Source organism: Poecilia mexicana, unplaced genomic scaffold (genome assembly GCF_051168715.1).
Source record: "Poecilia mexicana isolate PSO_F unplaced genomic scaffold, ASM5116871v1 scaffold_4, whole genome shotgun sequence".
Classification (NCBI taxonomy): Eukaryota; Metazoa; Chordata; class Actinopteri; order Cyprinodontiformes; family Poeciliidae; genus Poecilia; species Poecilia mexicana.
In genome coordinates this window covers 12,873,849-12,887,089 of record NW_028263373.1, presented here as the reverse complement: position 1 = coordinate 12,887,089, position 13,241 = coordinate 12,873,849, and the positions used below count along the sequence as shown (strand labels likewise).

The 13,241-nt window shown below is 39.0% G+C and overlaps 1 protein-coding gene across 1 annotated transcript; it reads left to right on the top strand.

Moving 5' to 3' along the window:
• Window positions 1–2,291: 2,291 nt before the first annotated feature.
• dmrta2 (DMRT-like family A2) lies at window positions 2,292–6,000 on the top strand. The gene is made up of 2 exons (XM_015009308.2): window positions 2,292–3,911; window positions 4,715–6,000. Exons 1-2 carry the CDS (start codon window positions 3,452–3,454, stop codon window positions 5,602–5,604), a joined length of 1,350 nt encoding a protein of 449 aa, XP_014864794.1. The 5' UTR covers window positions 2,292–3,451; the 3' UTR covers window positions 5,605–6,000.
• The last annotated feature ends 7,241 nt before the right edge of the window (window positions 6,001–13,241 follow it).

Sequence of the window (13,241 nt, the reverse complement as noted above, 5' to 3'; positions counted from 1 at the left end):
TTTGTTTCTGAGGAGCAGGGCGTTCCAGTTGTTTCAGTGCAGTAAGTGGAGGGTTAAGGGCCATGACTCTTTAGCTCTTTGTTTTTTAAAACTAGTTGTTAGGGTCACACTTTGTATGTGACGTGTTTTTTTCAGTTAATGTTCTTAACACCAGTATACTCAATCAGCATTAAAAGTAGCACAAATCATTTTTCTTAGCATGACAGCAGTAGTGACTGAATGTGATATGGGCTCACTGCCCAGGGCGGCATAGTCTTGGGAGCAGCCCAGTAAAGTTTTCTACAGCTTATTTTTATGTCCCAATGCATTTGACTTCCTTCTGGCGCAGCAAGAAATTGTTACTATTTACCAGCTGTTGGCTTAAGTTCTCATCAATTTGTATTATTATTATTTTTTAGTGAATTGAGACTGTATTTCATCGTCCAAAGTTCAAAATCAGAGGTCAGGAACTCCAGGCCTCAAGTGCAGTTCTGTCCTGCAACTTTTGGAAGGTTCCCTGCTCCAATGGGCCTGAATCAAAAATGTTAAGACCTCTTTGGCACCACGTTTGATTGAGGTGTGTAAAAAAAAAAAAAAAACCTTTATTGATCCCAAAAAGAAAATTAAATTGTTAAATTGTTAATGTGTTGAAGCAGAGACACAGCCAAAAGTTGGTGTACAGCGGCACTTCAGGACTAAAGTTGCAGACCTTCGTTCTATATCTCTAAAATTTTAAATCAAATTTGATCTGGGTTCTTTATTGTTGTACAGAGGAACACAGTTTAATATTTATTAACATTTTTGTCAAATCACAGACACACACAAAACATTTTCACTGCTTTTTGGCACAGGACATAACCTCAAATTTGGGATCCAGAACAAAAGCAACCATTATGTTGTGCTTTAATGCAAAAAAGTATTTATTAGTTTATAATTTTCAGTTTTTCTTAATCCTGTTTGTGCAAACAGGATGCTAATAAGAGGGCAAATAGTGTGAAATAAAATATCTTTAAATAGGCTACATTCAATTAGGTGTATTTTTAGTTCCATTGACAGTCAAAAAATAATAATCATGCAACCAACACAAAACCACACGGAATGTGTCGATTTATTGGAGGAATATCCTATTTTAACCTCTTCATAGAGGAGGTGTGGAGAAATGGGATTGATCCCGTGTCAGAGTTATCACCGGGGGGAAAACTGTATACTGACAAGATGACACTCCTTTTCTTTCTCTTCTGTCTCAATCTAACACTTAGACCAAATCGCTTTTTTTTAAAGTTTCTATTCCTGAGTTGAAAACCCATCGTCTTTCCAATAAGCGCCGGGCCTTCTCTGCGTCTCCCATCCGAGCGAGATCAACGCCCATGCAGATAATTACTTTGAATGTCAAAAAGATGTAGTTTTAATATCGTCTCTATTAGCCCGTTGGCAAGGTAATTAAGGTGCAGATGACAGCGGCGAGGGAAACAGATGGCATTTGCTTACAGTGATTCAGAAAGTAAACAATGAGCCTGGGAGGGGAGAGGCAGGGCTGCTACAGAGCGCTCTCACTGCTGCAGCAGCCATTTATCTCGGCTTTCAATGCGTTGATCACCAAGGCTGTTGTTGTCATCCTCAGAGGCATTGACAATTGTTGATTAGAGAAAACACCTAGAAGTTTATTTTTAATTTAAAGTCCAACAGCGGCATGCGCTGTGTGCACTCCTGGGCGAACAGGTGAGGGAGCAGGTGTTGCCCTTTGGCGGCTCTGCGCGTCGCAGACTTCTTAAACCTCTGCGAGCGTCGAGGCATTATCACTCGATAGTCAATAGTGGAGCCCAGAGCTCCCAGAGCAAAGCCGTGATTTTATAGACGACAGTGAAAAATTATTATTATTAAAATATAACTAAAAATAAATATGAAATTAAATTATATCACAAACAAAAAGCAAAATAAATAAATAAATAAATAAATAAATAAATAAATAAATAAATAAATAAATACATCCACAAATATAACAGTAACAACCATAATTCAAACCAACTCTTATGTCGTTAGTTTGAATTATGCGATTAAAAAAAAAATCACTAACTTAAGATTGCCTTAATGAACTGCTTAAACAAACATGTTTATTTACTGCAAACTTGCAAGTTTTCAATTTTATCTTGGCATTAAACATTTTTCACAAAAAGCGTTGTCGTAATTAAATGTGAATTATGCTGCACTCTTAAGTTTTTCCATGGCGCTTTTTTAAATGTTATTTTGTTTAAGAATGCCATTTAAAAAAAAAAAGAAAAATGTAACACAAAACAATTTAGCAGCGTATTTATTTAATCAAGCAGAATTGGACTGATTTCTTTTTTCAGCTTTCAGTAGCACACACATCGTTAATTGTTAATATGTTAAATTAAGTCGTATAAAATGTTTTTTTAAATTATTATTTACTTTTTTTGTTGCACCTTTCTTATTAATTTGAATGGTTAAAACGATCGCGTTAGCTGAGCGAACCCTTGCACAACCATGCAACATCTTCTCCGGACATGCAGTCAATAACTGGGAGTAAATTAGTTGTTTTCCCCGTCAGATAGTAAATCTTACCTTTTTCTTAAACTAACAAAAATAATTTATACTTACCTCAAAGGTGGGATTAAAGAGGCGCTTCAGGTTTATTTTGAATTCTTCTTGTTTTTTTTTTTTTTTTTTGTTTTTTTTTAAATTTAATCTCTAATTGTGGAGACATAATATTCGAAATAAAATGAAGTATTTTCAAGAAATAGACCAAAAAATGTAATTTAAAGGGATGTTAAATTCCCTTTATTAGATGGTTTAAATTTTCTTGTTTTGAACTCTTGTGATAGCCATAAGGCTGCATCAGTTGAATTGATAACAGTCATGCTGTTTAAAATCTATAAAATTAATTTTTGGAGGCATACTCTGCATCGATTTGAGCTTTCCGGGAACTCCCTTCAGATTCTTAACACTTCATATTTGGAAAAAGAACTCAGGTGGACACAGTTGAAAAAAAAAGAGAGAGAGACAAACCAATCAGATCGCTCCCTCTCCCTTTGGCCAATGACAGACGCCACATTGTTGTCAAATTTGTCTAATGAAAACGTAGGCGCAACAATAGAGAGAGGGGAGAGAGGGATCTGTATCCACTGACGATCTCTGGAGGAAGTTAGTGTCTCAGGCTGCGGCTTCTGGACACTTTTTAACTTCTGATCGAAGAGGACTGATCTCTTCTCTTCTCGGCTCGGAACTAAACTCGTCTGTTTCTCTGCATTTTTTTTTCTGGATAGCTTCTACCAGATATATATATATATATATATATTTAAATTCTGTCAGCAGAAGTCGCTGTTTTTACTTGTTGCACAGAGATGTTGCAGCAGATGTGATAAGCTCAGGGTCAGTTTAACTAAAACAGATCGTTCCTCCAGCGTCGCTCTCTCACTTAGTTTCTATTGCATCATTGACTGGCATTGAAGACGGCATGGATCTGAGACCGGAGCTTCCCACAGTGTCCTCCGCCTCCCAGGTTCACCCGGGAGCGGCAGCGGCGGCCGCGGCAGCCTCCATCCCGGTGTCCATGGCCGGCAACCTGCTGCGTGGCCCTCCGCTGCTGCTGCGCGCCGCGGACAAGTACCCGCGGACGCCGAAGTGCGCCCGCTGCAGGAACCACGGCGTGGTCTCCGCCCTGAAGGGCCACAAGCGCTACTGCCGCTGGAAAGACTGCATGTGCGCAAAGTGCACGTTGATTGCCGAGCGGCAGCGGGTGATGGCTGCGCAGGTGGCGCTGCGGCGGCAGCAGGCGCAGGAGGAGAATGAAGCGCGGGAGCTGCAACTGCTTTACGGCACCGCCGAGGGCCTGGCCCTGGCCGCGGCTAACGGCATCATCCCGCCGCGTCCCAACTATGAAGTGTTCGGCTCTGTCAACAGCGAGAGCAATTCAGGTGAGTGGAGGGAAATGTTTTTAGTTGGAGCAGGTGGATTCACCTGTCAACACCACGTCACTGATTACTTGTATAATTTACTGTTAGCTGTATTTTTTACTGACACTTTACAAAGATGCTTATTTTACATTGAATGTCGCATAGTTTTTCGTGTTCCTGGTACTGTCCTAAAAATATTGCGTCACATCCTTCGCTGTCCCTTTTTCACTTTCGTGCCTGTAAACAAACAAATTACTACACTGCAAAAATACTTGGTTTTTACTTTTATTATTAACTTTCAGAATAGTTTGCTGTGGTCTGTTCCCTATTTCCATTTATTTTGGATTCGGATGCTGATTTGGGCCATTTGACTCTTATGAGATGCGACTTTGTGTCTCCTGAAACCACAATGATTATGAGCGACCTCCTGATGTTAGACATAATATTTTAGATATAAAGACACACTTCATTACAGTAGCCTGAGTAGATTACAGAAAAAAATTGTTTAAATCATCAAAGCAGACAGATCGTCCTCAGGTCGAGAACCAAAAGAGACATTGTCGGTGCGAAACAGACGACCAAAGAAGTTCCACTCAATTCAAAACGATCACAATTGCAAAAGCACGAAATGGCAATTTAGCAGAATGACAAGCTCTCCTGAGGTTAAACCTCTTCACTAATTTACTCTGATGTGTTATTTCAGATTCTCTTTTCATTTCGCACCTATTACAAACATCTTCAAAGCCGTTTATTAAAGGTTTTGCGAACTGAAGAAAATCCGTCCTGGTCTTCATTGATCTAATCACTGATCTTCGTGTCTGCAGAGTCCAGTATCCAGAAGTATGAACTGTTTCCAAAGACCCAGCTGTCCGGGTCAACCACCCCTCAGAAGTCCGTGGGGAAACCAGCGTCCACCGAGAGCGACTCTGCCCCAGGCATGTCTTCCCCGGACGGCCGGCACGGAGGAGGCTCAGGGTCAGAAAACGGAGACAGTGAGTCTTTCATCAACTCGCCGGTGTCAAAGCCTTTGAAGGACGGAGAGGAAACTCCCGGGTCGGTCAGCTCCCTCGGATCGGACTCCGGTTCCGAGACCGACAAAGACGAGCAGGAGCCCTCTCCGTCCTCCGCGGCCTCCCGACACATGAACGCCATCGACATCCTGACCCGGGTGTTCCCCAGCCACAAGCGCAGCGTCCTGGAGCTCGTCCTGCAGGGCTGCGGGAAAGACGTGGTGCAGGCCATCGAGCAGATCCTCAACAACAGCGGCGCACAGGCCCCCAACAAGGCCGGGCCGGAGGAGACGTGGACGGCCGAGAGGATGCTCCAAAACGCGCAACAGCCTCCTGCTGGATCCGCAACCGCAGCCACCCCGACGAGGCCGATGCTCCCCGGAGCCATGACGCTGAGTAACCGCTCCGCGTTTTCTCCGCTCCAGCCGAACGCGCCGCACTTCGGAGCAGACCCCGGCACCTACCCGCTGGGAACCCACCTGGGACTGAACCCGCTGCGGCTGGCCTACTCTGCGCACAGTCGGGGACTGGCTTTCATGACGCCCTACTCCACCACAGGGCTTATGCCCACCTTGGGCTTTAGGCCCCCCATGGACTATGCTTTTAGCGACCTGATAAGAGACAGGACAATGCTGCACAAGGAGCAAGGCTATGCCAGCGGCTTGTACGGGCCTTTAGTCAACAACACGCCGGACAAACAGTGAGACTGGTGGACATGAAAAACACATTTCATTGTAATATAATAAATCTGTGATGTGTTTTGGCTGCACTCTGTGTATATTAGAGTTATCAAACTTGTAGACAGTTGTTCTAAGGCGGAGAAACTAAACTGAATTATGTGTAACTTTGAAGCTTATGGCAAATGTTAAATTACAAAAAATCTGGACGATTTTCCCCGATTACCAGCCTCATAAAATCACAGCGAACGAGTTCCATGCTAAATCGAGCATGGGAGGAACTCAGACCTTTAACTTCAGGTTTTATGTAATATTATAATGAGATAAATATTTATCCCTGGGTCTGAATTTTTATAGCCTGTCTTATTTCAACGCCGCCTGGTACAACTAAAAATCGGATAATAAATGATGCAAAATGAATAATGTGTACAGACCTTGTTTTTTCTCTCCTTTTCCCCCACTATGATTTCAACAATCTCACTTTCTGTCTGTATTATATGAATATAAACTATTGGCTTTGGCAGCATGAAATGCTGTTTGACTTCTCATTTATAAGTTAGTCACACCTCCTTTTCAAATGTTAAAAGATGTGATGTCATACAAATATGCTGAAAATAAATGTTATTTTAAAAATGTGTGTAACTTGACTATTATTAATATTTCAGCGCTGTCCAAATTTGAAAACTTTTTTACATACAAAACGGCAAAAAAAACAACAAACAAACAAAAAACAATTGTAGCTTCAAACAGGTAAATTTAGATTAAGTGTTCTAAGAGAAGAAACTAGAATAATTTATCAAGATTAAAATGAGATCCAACAAATATGCAAAAATCTTCTATTTTTCTTAACAAAACTAAGCTAGACACCTCAGGTAAAGCGCTTATAGCTTAAACTTAAAACAGTTTCAGAACACAACATTTCGAAATTGATCTTGTTTAAAGAATTTTACAATCAGCCTGTTTAAAAACTATACGGAATCTTCGACAAATGATTTTTTTTTTAAATCAAATTTTAGGTCTAAAAATGGCGGAATTAAAGGTTTTCTGTATTTTTGCACTAAATGGTATCAAAACCTGAATTGACACAGTTCTTCCAGTAGCTATTATTATTATTATTATTATTATTATTATTATTATTATTATTATTATTATTATTATTATTATTATTATTATTATTATTATTATTATTAATTTATTTATTTATTTTTCGACTACTGCTGCTACTACTACTATTACTACTACTATTACTACTACTACTACTACTACTACTACTAATAATAATAATAATAATAAAAAATAATGTCCTTGTTGAATGAAAGCCACTGTTTTTTTCTGAAACGGATTAGTTTGATTCTAATAGTCTCAAATTCTAATAACACAGAAAAGATTAAAAGAAAACAAAAAACACAAGAACAAAAAAAATGTGTTAATTTGAAAAATTGAATTAATTCATGGATGAAGAGAATGTAAGTTTCTATGGTTAATCGAAAAGTAACCAAGTTAAACATTCGCTGACAAAACAGATATATATTTGTTTTTCTCATTTAGCATGCAGTTGTTTTCTTCTTCTTCTTTTTTTAAAACTAGAACAGTCAGGCTTATCTTTGTGTGATTTTGCCGCATGATGCCGTTGATAAAACGCTGGATTTTGCCACCTGTCAGCTCTTTCTTCACCCGCTCAGGTAGCCTGACAACCATGTCAAAGTGCATTGCGCCCTCTGCCGGTCATTCCTATTCAAGGCAGCTCGATCAGAAAATGTGTCTCCTGGCGTCACCACTCCGATTCTTTACTGATTAAAAAAAAAAGTCCAATGAAACACGTTCTCACCTTTGTTGTTGTTGTTGTTGTTGATAATCATTTGAACAGACGCGTTTGTGTAACACAATATTAGATTCAGATGGAAACGTCAGAAGGAACATGTTGAGTTTATATTCTGCTGTTAAAATTATGCTTCTGTCTTGCTGTGCTGAAATTGGTGATCAAAATGAAAACAAAAAAACCAAAAAAACCGAAAAAATAAAAGAAATGTGACCAACTTGATTTAATTCTAATTATTGAACCCTTATTATTGAACAATTCATGTGCTGAATGTCGAGATGTTCACTCAGAGTCCCTGTGTGTGACAGACATTACCACTAGGTGGGAGTCTCATAAAAGGAATGGCATCACTAGGACTGTGAAAGACAGGCATCAGCATGCCCAAACCTTTGCTGGACCTTGCAGAAGTATTTATAAATCGTTTTTACGTTTTGTCACATCACAACTACACAATTTAATACATTCATTTGGAAGTTATGTGATTGACCATTGCAAATTTGTCCACAGTTGTTAAGCGCAAGGAAAATGATACATGTTTTTTTAAGAGTCATGTTTTTTTCTGAAAGAGTCATGTGCATTTGTATTATTTAAACTCCATATGTGTGCAGTTACATTTCAGTAAAAATACAGCTGTTATGTGAAGGCATCAGAGAACATCAGGGAACAAACAGCATCACAAAGACCAAGGAACACAGCAGTCAGGTTAAGGAGAAAGCTGTGGAGAAGTTTAAAGTAAGTACAGAATTGCACAAATTATGATTTGCATAAGGACATGGACATTTACCTAAATTGAGAAGCCACTCAAGGAGAGCATTAATCAAAGTTCTTGTAAGAAATCCACACCTAAGGTTAGAAAATTAAAATTTACATCCCAGCTGTTAGTCAGCTAGAAATCAGAGTTTTGGGGCATCAATTTGAATACCCTGGTGGTGGCAGCATCTTGCTGTGGGGGTATTTTGTTTCAACAGGGACAATGAAGTTTATAGGAAATAAGGAAATGGGAGATGCCCCACTCTAGCAGCAGGTTACAGATGCTTTTTTATTTTCTGCCTTGTTTCAGTAGAAGGCTGAGTGGTTTTGAGAATCAGAACTGTATTTGATTATCTCTATCTTAGACTGGTCTTCTCTAAACTGGATAAGTCTGCACTACACGCAGATTCCTGAAAATATAATTTGACATGTATCAGTCTTTTTGCCAAATTTTTGAAGACAAACTCAAAAGTTCGCAGCTTTATTTGCATAAGGACAACCCTACATGTTTATAGCCCAGCCACAGATTAAGATCTCATACGGGAGGTTATGTAACTATATGGAAATGTGTAAGAATAGCACTTTCAAAGTCCAGACTTGAAATCCTAATGAGAATCAGTAGCAGCAGGACATGGACATTGCTACTCACAGACATCCTCCATCCAATCTGCCTGAGCCTGAAGTAGTTTGTGAAACAAAACGGGGCAACACTTTTAGTCTTTGGATGGGAAACGTTGGCTGAGCCATAGCCTAGAAAGACATGCAGCTTTAAATGTGAAATTATAAAAAGTGACTGCATATATATGCACACCACACTTTTTTCAGATCTGTTTGCAACAAAAATTGAAAGCCACACATTATTATCTTTCCACCTCACAGAAACAAATTACTGCAGATCGCTCTGTCTACATAAAAATCTGGATTTTCTCATCAACATGCCAAAGTTAACAGGATTGTCATTTACATAGACAAAACGTGAAACATTATGTTTTATTATGTCATGTATCCACAATTTCTATAAATAAAACGGCCACTGATTATGTCACAGCACTTTCACCTGCACTTAACTGTGAAGCTGGTCTTTTTAGGCATAGTAAAGTCTTATAGCGCCCTCTGCTGGTCATCCATGCGCACTGCGTTAAAACGTTCCTCTGCGGCATTTTGAACTGCAGATCAGAGAAAAGCTTGCTTATCATGTGTGCATTTGCAGTAGCAGACAATAACTTCTAAGCATTGTAAGACGTAAGCATGCATTTGCTATCAATTCTGTTAAGTCTAATAGAGATGTTGACGTGCAGATCTCAGTGAGTGCAAATCTATCTCCAAGTTGCCAGTTGGTTCAGAAATATGGACAGGAAGAGCCAGGAGCACCAGCTTGCAGAGCATTTCTGGTTTGCGCAATCATATATTCAGTGCTCCTTTCTCTGTGTTTACTAATGAATAATTAGACAAAAGCAGATAAATAGCCACAGGCTTCCGGAGTGGTGCAGAAAGACATGCGGGAATCCATTTATGTTATTACTCTATACATAAAATCCATTTTCATTTTCAGAAACGCTGCTCGGCTTACTGCAACAATAAGAAATAGATAACGGCAAAACAAACCCGCACCAAGACAACAACAATTTGTGCACATTGTGGACTGAATTTAGTGCCTCCAATCTTACAGCTCAGTAAACTTGTAGCAAAGCAGATAAAGCAAGAATTAAAGTTTTGTTTTGCTACAGTATGCACTAAAAGGTTTTATAGCTTGGCTGAATCACCGACAGTGTTTCATCAAGGAGCTGCCAGTGATGAAAATAACTAAAATCCTTGCCTGCAGCTGCACAAATACCAACTGTTCAGCACAATAATAAAACAGCAGATAGATTAGCTGTAGCTCTTATTCCTTTTTCTTCCTGAAGAATAAAGCCAAAGATTCGTGAAAACGTGTCAACGTATTTTTCAGAATGCACATTCTGGCTCTCAAAGGAGCTCAAGCAAATTTAAATCATATGTTTAATATTGACTGAAACACAAAAGAAACAAATATTTTTGTAACATTTCTGTTAATGGAAGACGACAGAAAATTAAAAATCTAAAGGTCCATCCGTCCATCCATCTATCCATTCTTACTACCACTTCAGATGTACTTATTTGCAGACTGTTTCTTATATTCTAAAATCATAACAAAACTTAATTATTCATCTGTTGTAAAATATTATGGTCAGTCACTGCAAATGCAGCTTCCAGATTTATTAGACGCAGGTCATTATGGAGATTATTTGAAACTTTATGGCTGAATAGTTTAGTCATGGTCATGGTTGACTAATCTTTGGTCGGGAATCTGACAGAACATGCAGTCACAGTTTGTTCTTGCTGACAATTTGGCTCCTTTCTCTGTTTCTTATGCCACTCAAGTATCATGGGGACACCCATGTCCTCACAGGCTCGTTGATTTACGTTTAAATGTTTTGAGGGTGACAGTTAAGGGGTTAAAAGAGATTACACAGCTGTTTAAAAAGACAATAAACTGCTGATAGAGTCACATGGTCTTTTAATCAAGGATTGAAGGAATCATAAAATGCTCCAAGCTTCTTCTCTTTTACCCAGAAATCACACAATAAAATGCATTTTAATGAAAAAAAAAAAAAAAAAAAAGCAAATTAAGATGATTCTTTTATGACCAAAGAAATGATTACTCTGGTGCATTTCTATGCACATTCATTGGCTAGTTTAGAATGCTTTTCTTGGATTACAGCCTCTTTAAGAGACTCCTGCTTGAACAAAGATGAAGCCGGAGACGATGCACGTGTTGGGTGGTGTGCAGATCTCGGTTTGGAGGCCAGAGGGTGTGCATGACTTTCCTGACACAGCAGGAACACATTAAATCTCCTCACGTGCAGAATAATAGTCAATACTGCTGGGGCGCATAAGGTGTGCAGAAATATGGCAGTATTCATCTGTGGGCATGATCTATGTTTGCATGCTGTATATGCACACCATATTTTTTTAATGTGTGTGTACAGCATGGCTGAATAAAATTGTCGAGGAGGTGGGGTGTGCTTCAGTTTTCCCTGAGGGCACTGCATTAACTTGGATTTATTACCCAGATAATTAGCCACATTAGGTGTTCAGGTCATTTCCCTCCTAGTAGTGCCAACTGCCACGTGACTACTGGAACAGGAAAATGTCCCACACAGCCCTGAAAAAAACAAAAAAAAAAACTATCATGGAGAATAAATGAATGAATATTGTGAGATGTGAAAATAAGCAAATAATGCAAGTTCTCACACATACACAGAAAGCGCAAAAAGCTGCAGTGCTTGCGAGTGCGAGTAGAAAGAAAAGCACCGACAGACCACTTGACGTGTTTTTTTTTTTTTTTTTTTCCAATTCCACAAAGATGGCTACATTGTTCGAGGTGCATATTAGTTTTTACTCTTTGCATACTCACACTTATTGATGAGTGGGCAGTGAATGGGCTGCGGTGAGAAAAAGGAGCGTAGCTGTGAAGGATACTCCAAGGTGATACATTTTTCTTTCTAAACACAGAACTGCAAGGCCTTGCAAAAGCACTGAATCTTCTGAATTTTTGCTCCATTACATCTTCAAATGGACAACACAAAGTCGACTGTAACTGTGAAGAGGAATGAAACATCTAAATAATTTTATGTCATTTTTTAAATGAAAATTAATAAAAATCATTTTAGATCATGGTGGGAGAGACTGTTGTCACAGCAAGCATCAGTCATACACAGTGTTACTCTTAACGAAGGAGATAGTTATTGTTGGAAAAAAAGCCACAAGAAGTCCCATTGAAAGTTTTATATCAGGAACAGCGCAAGCACATCACCCCAGTCAAACCTTTCCCACAATGAAACATGGTGGAAGCAGCATTAGACTACCAGCATATGGGGACAATCTTGGAAGAAAACCTTTTAGTTTATAAAACAAAAAAAAACAACAACAACTTGATACTTGCTTTCCCACAAGACTCATATAGTCAGAGCTATACTGTCTAGATAAATACATATTAATTTTTAGCTCAAATACAGATCTAAATCTAATTCAGAATGGAGGAAATGATTGACTATGATGTTGAAAGATGCTCTCCATCCAGTCTGACTAAAGCTTGTCTTTGTAACACGAGAAAATTGTGGAAATGTTGAAGGAGTGTGAATACTTTCTCAGGGACTATGTGTAAAAACGAAGCTCATGTGAACTTGGATTTCTTTGTGTAACAGATGACTGGCTGTTTTTATCAGAGTCCATGCATTTGTGGTTAAGTAGCTTATTCTATCATGAACGTTTAAAAAAAAAAATCTGAAAAAGCTAACATTTCAAAGTCTTTGAGCTGCTGATCTTACAGTTACTAAGAGTAATAAAATCCATACACTCACTAATACCACCCCTGTCTGCACCCCCATAATATACATATAGAGCACCATATGTGATATGCTAATAAATTCTGAACGCACATTGAAATGTTGCTAGCCTCTCCCTGAGCCCCCATCCCTCGCTGTTCCTCACTGGTGCTTTCTGCTGAAACGTACAATTTGCAATGTGCAGTTAATGAGTTGTTGAAGGCTGAGAATGAATCCCATTCTAGCCGTAATTGTGTAAGGTTTCCCAAGGGAGGCAAGTCTGTGTGCATGTGTGCATACAAGGAAAAGTTCTGCATGTGTAATTCAGCATATATGTGTGTCTGAGTCTGCTGCCTCTATGTGTGTGCTTGTATTCTCTGGTATGTCTGTGGGAGTGTGTGTGTGTGTGTGTGTGTGTGTGTGTGTGTGTGTGTGTGTGTGTGTGTGTGTGTGTGTGTGTGTGTGTGCGCGCGCGCGCTTTCATGTGAAAATACAAGAGTATTTAATCTACATTTGATGACTGTCATCAAGAGCAGGCAAGCAGAAAGTGTAGGAACGGAGGAAGGAAGGAAGAAGGCGAATCAATGCAAGAAGGAAAATTAATAAAAAAAAACCTCTTACTGTGATTATAGACATCAGGATTTGGAGGCATAAACCTTATTTCTTTACAAAAACAGTAAAAAAAATATATAAATATATTCTATATACAAATAATACAAACATTCAATTGAAATAATAATATAAAAACA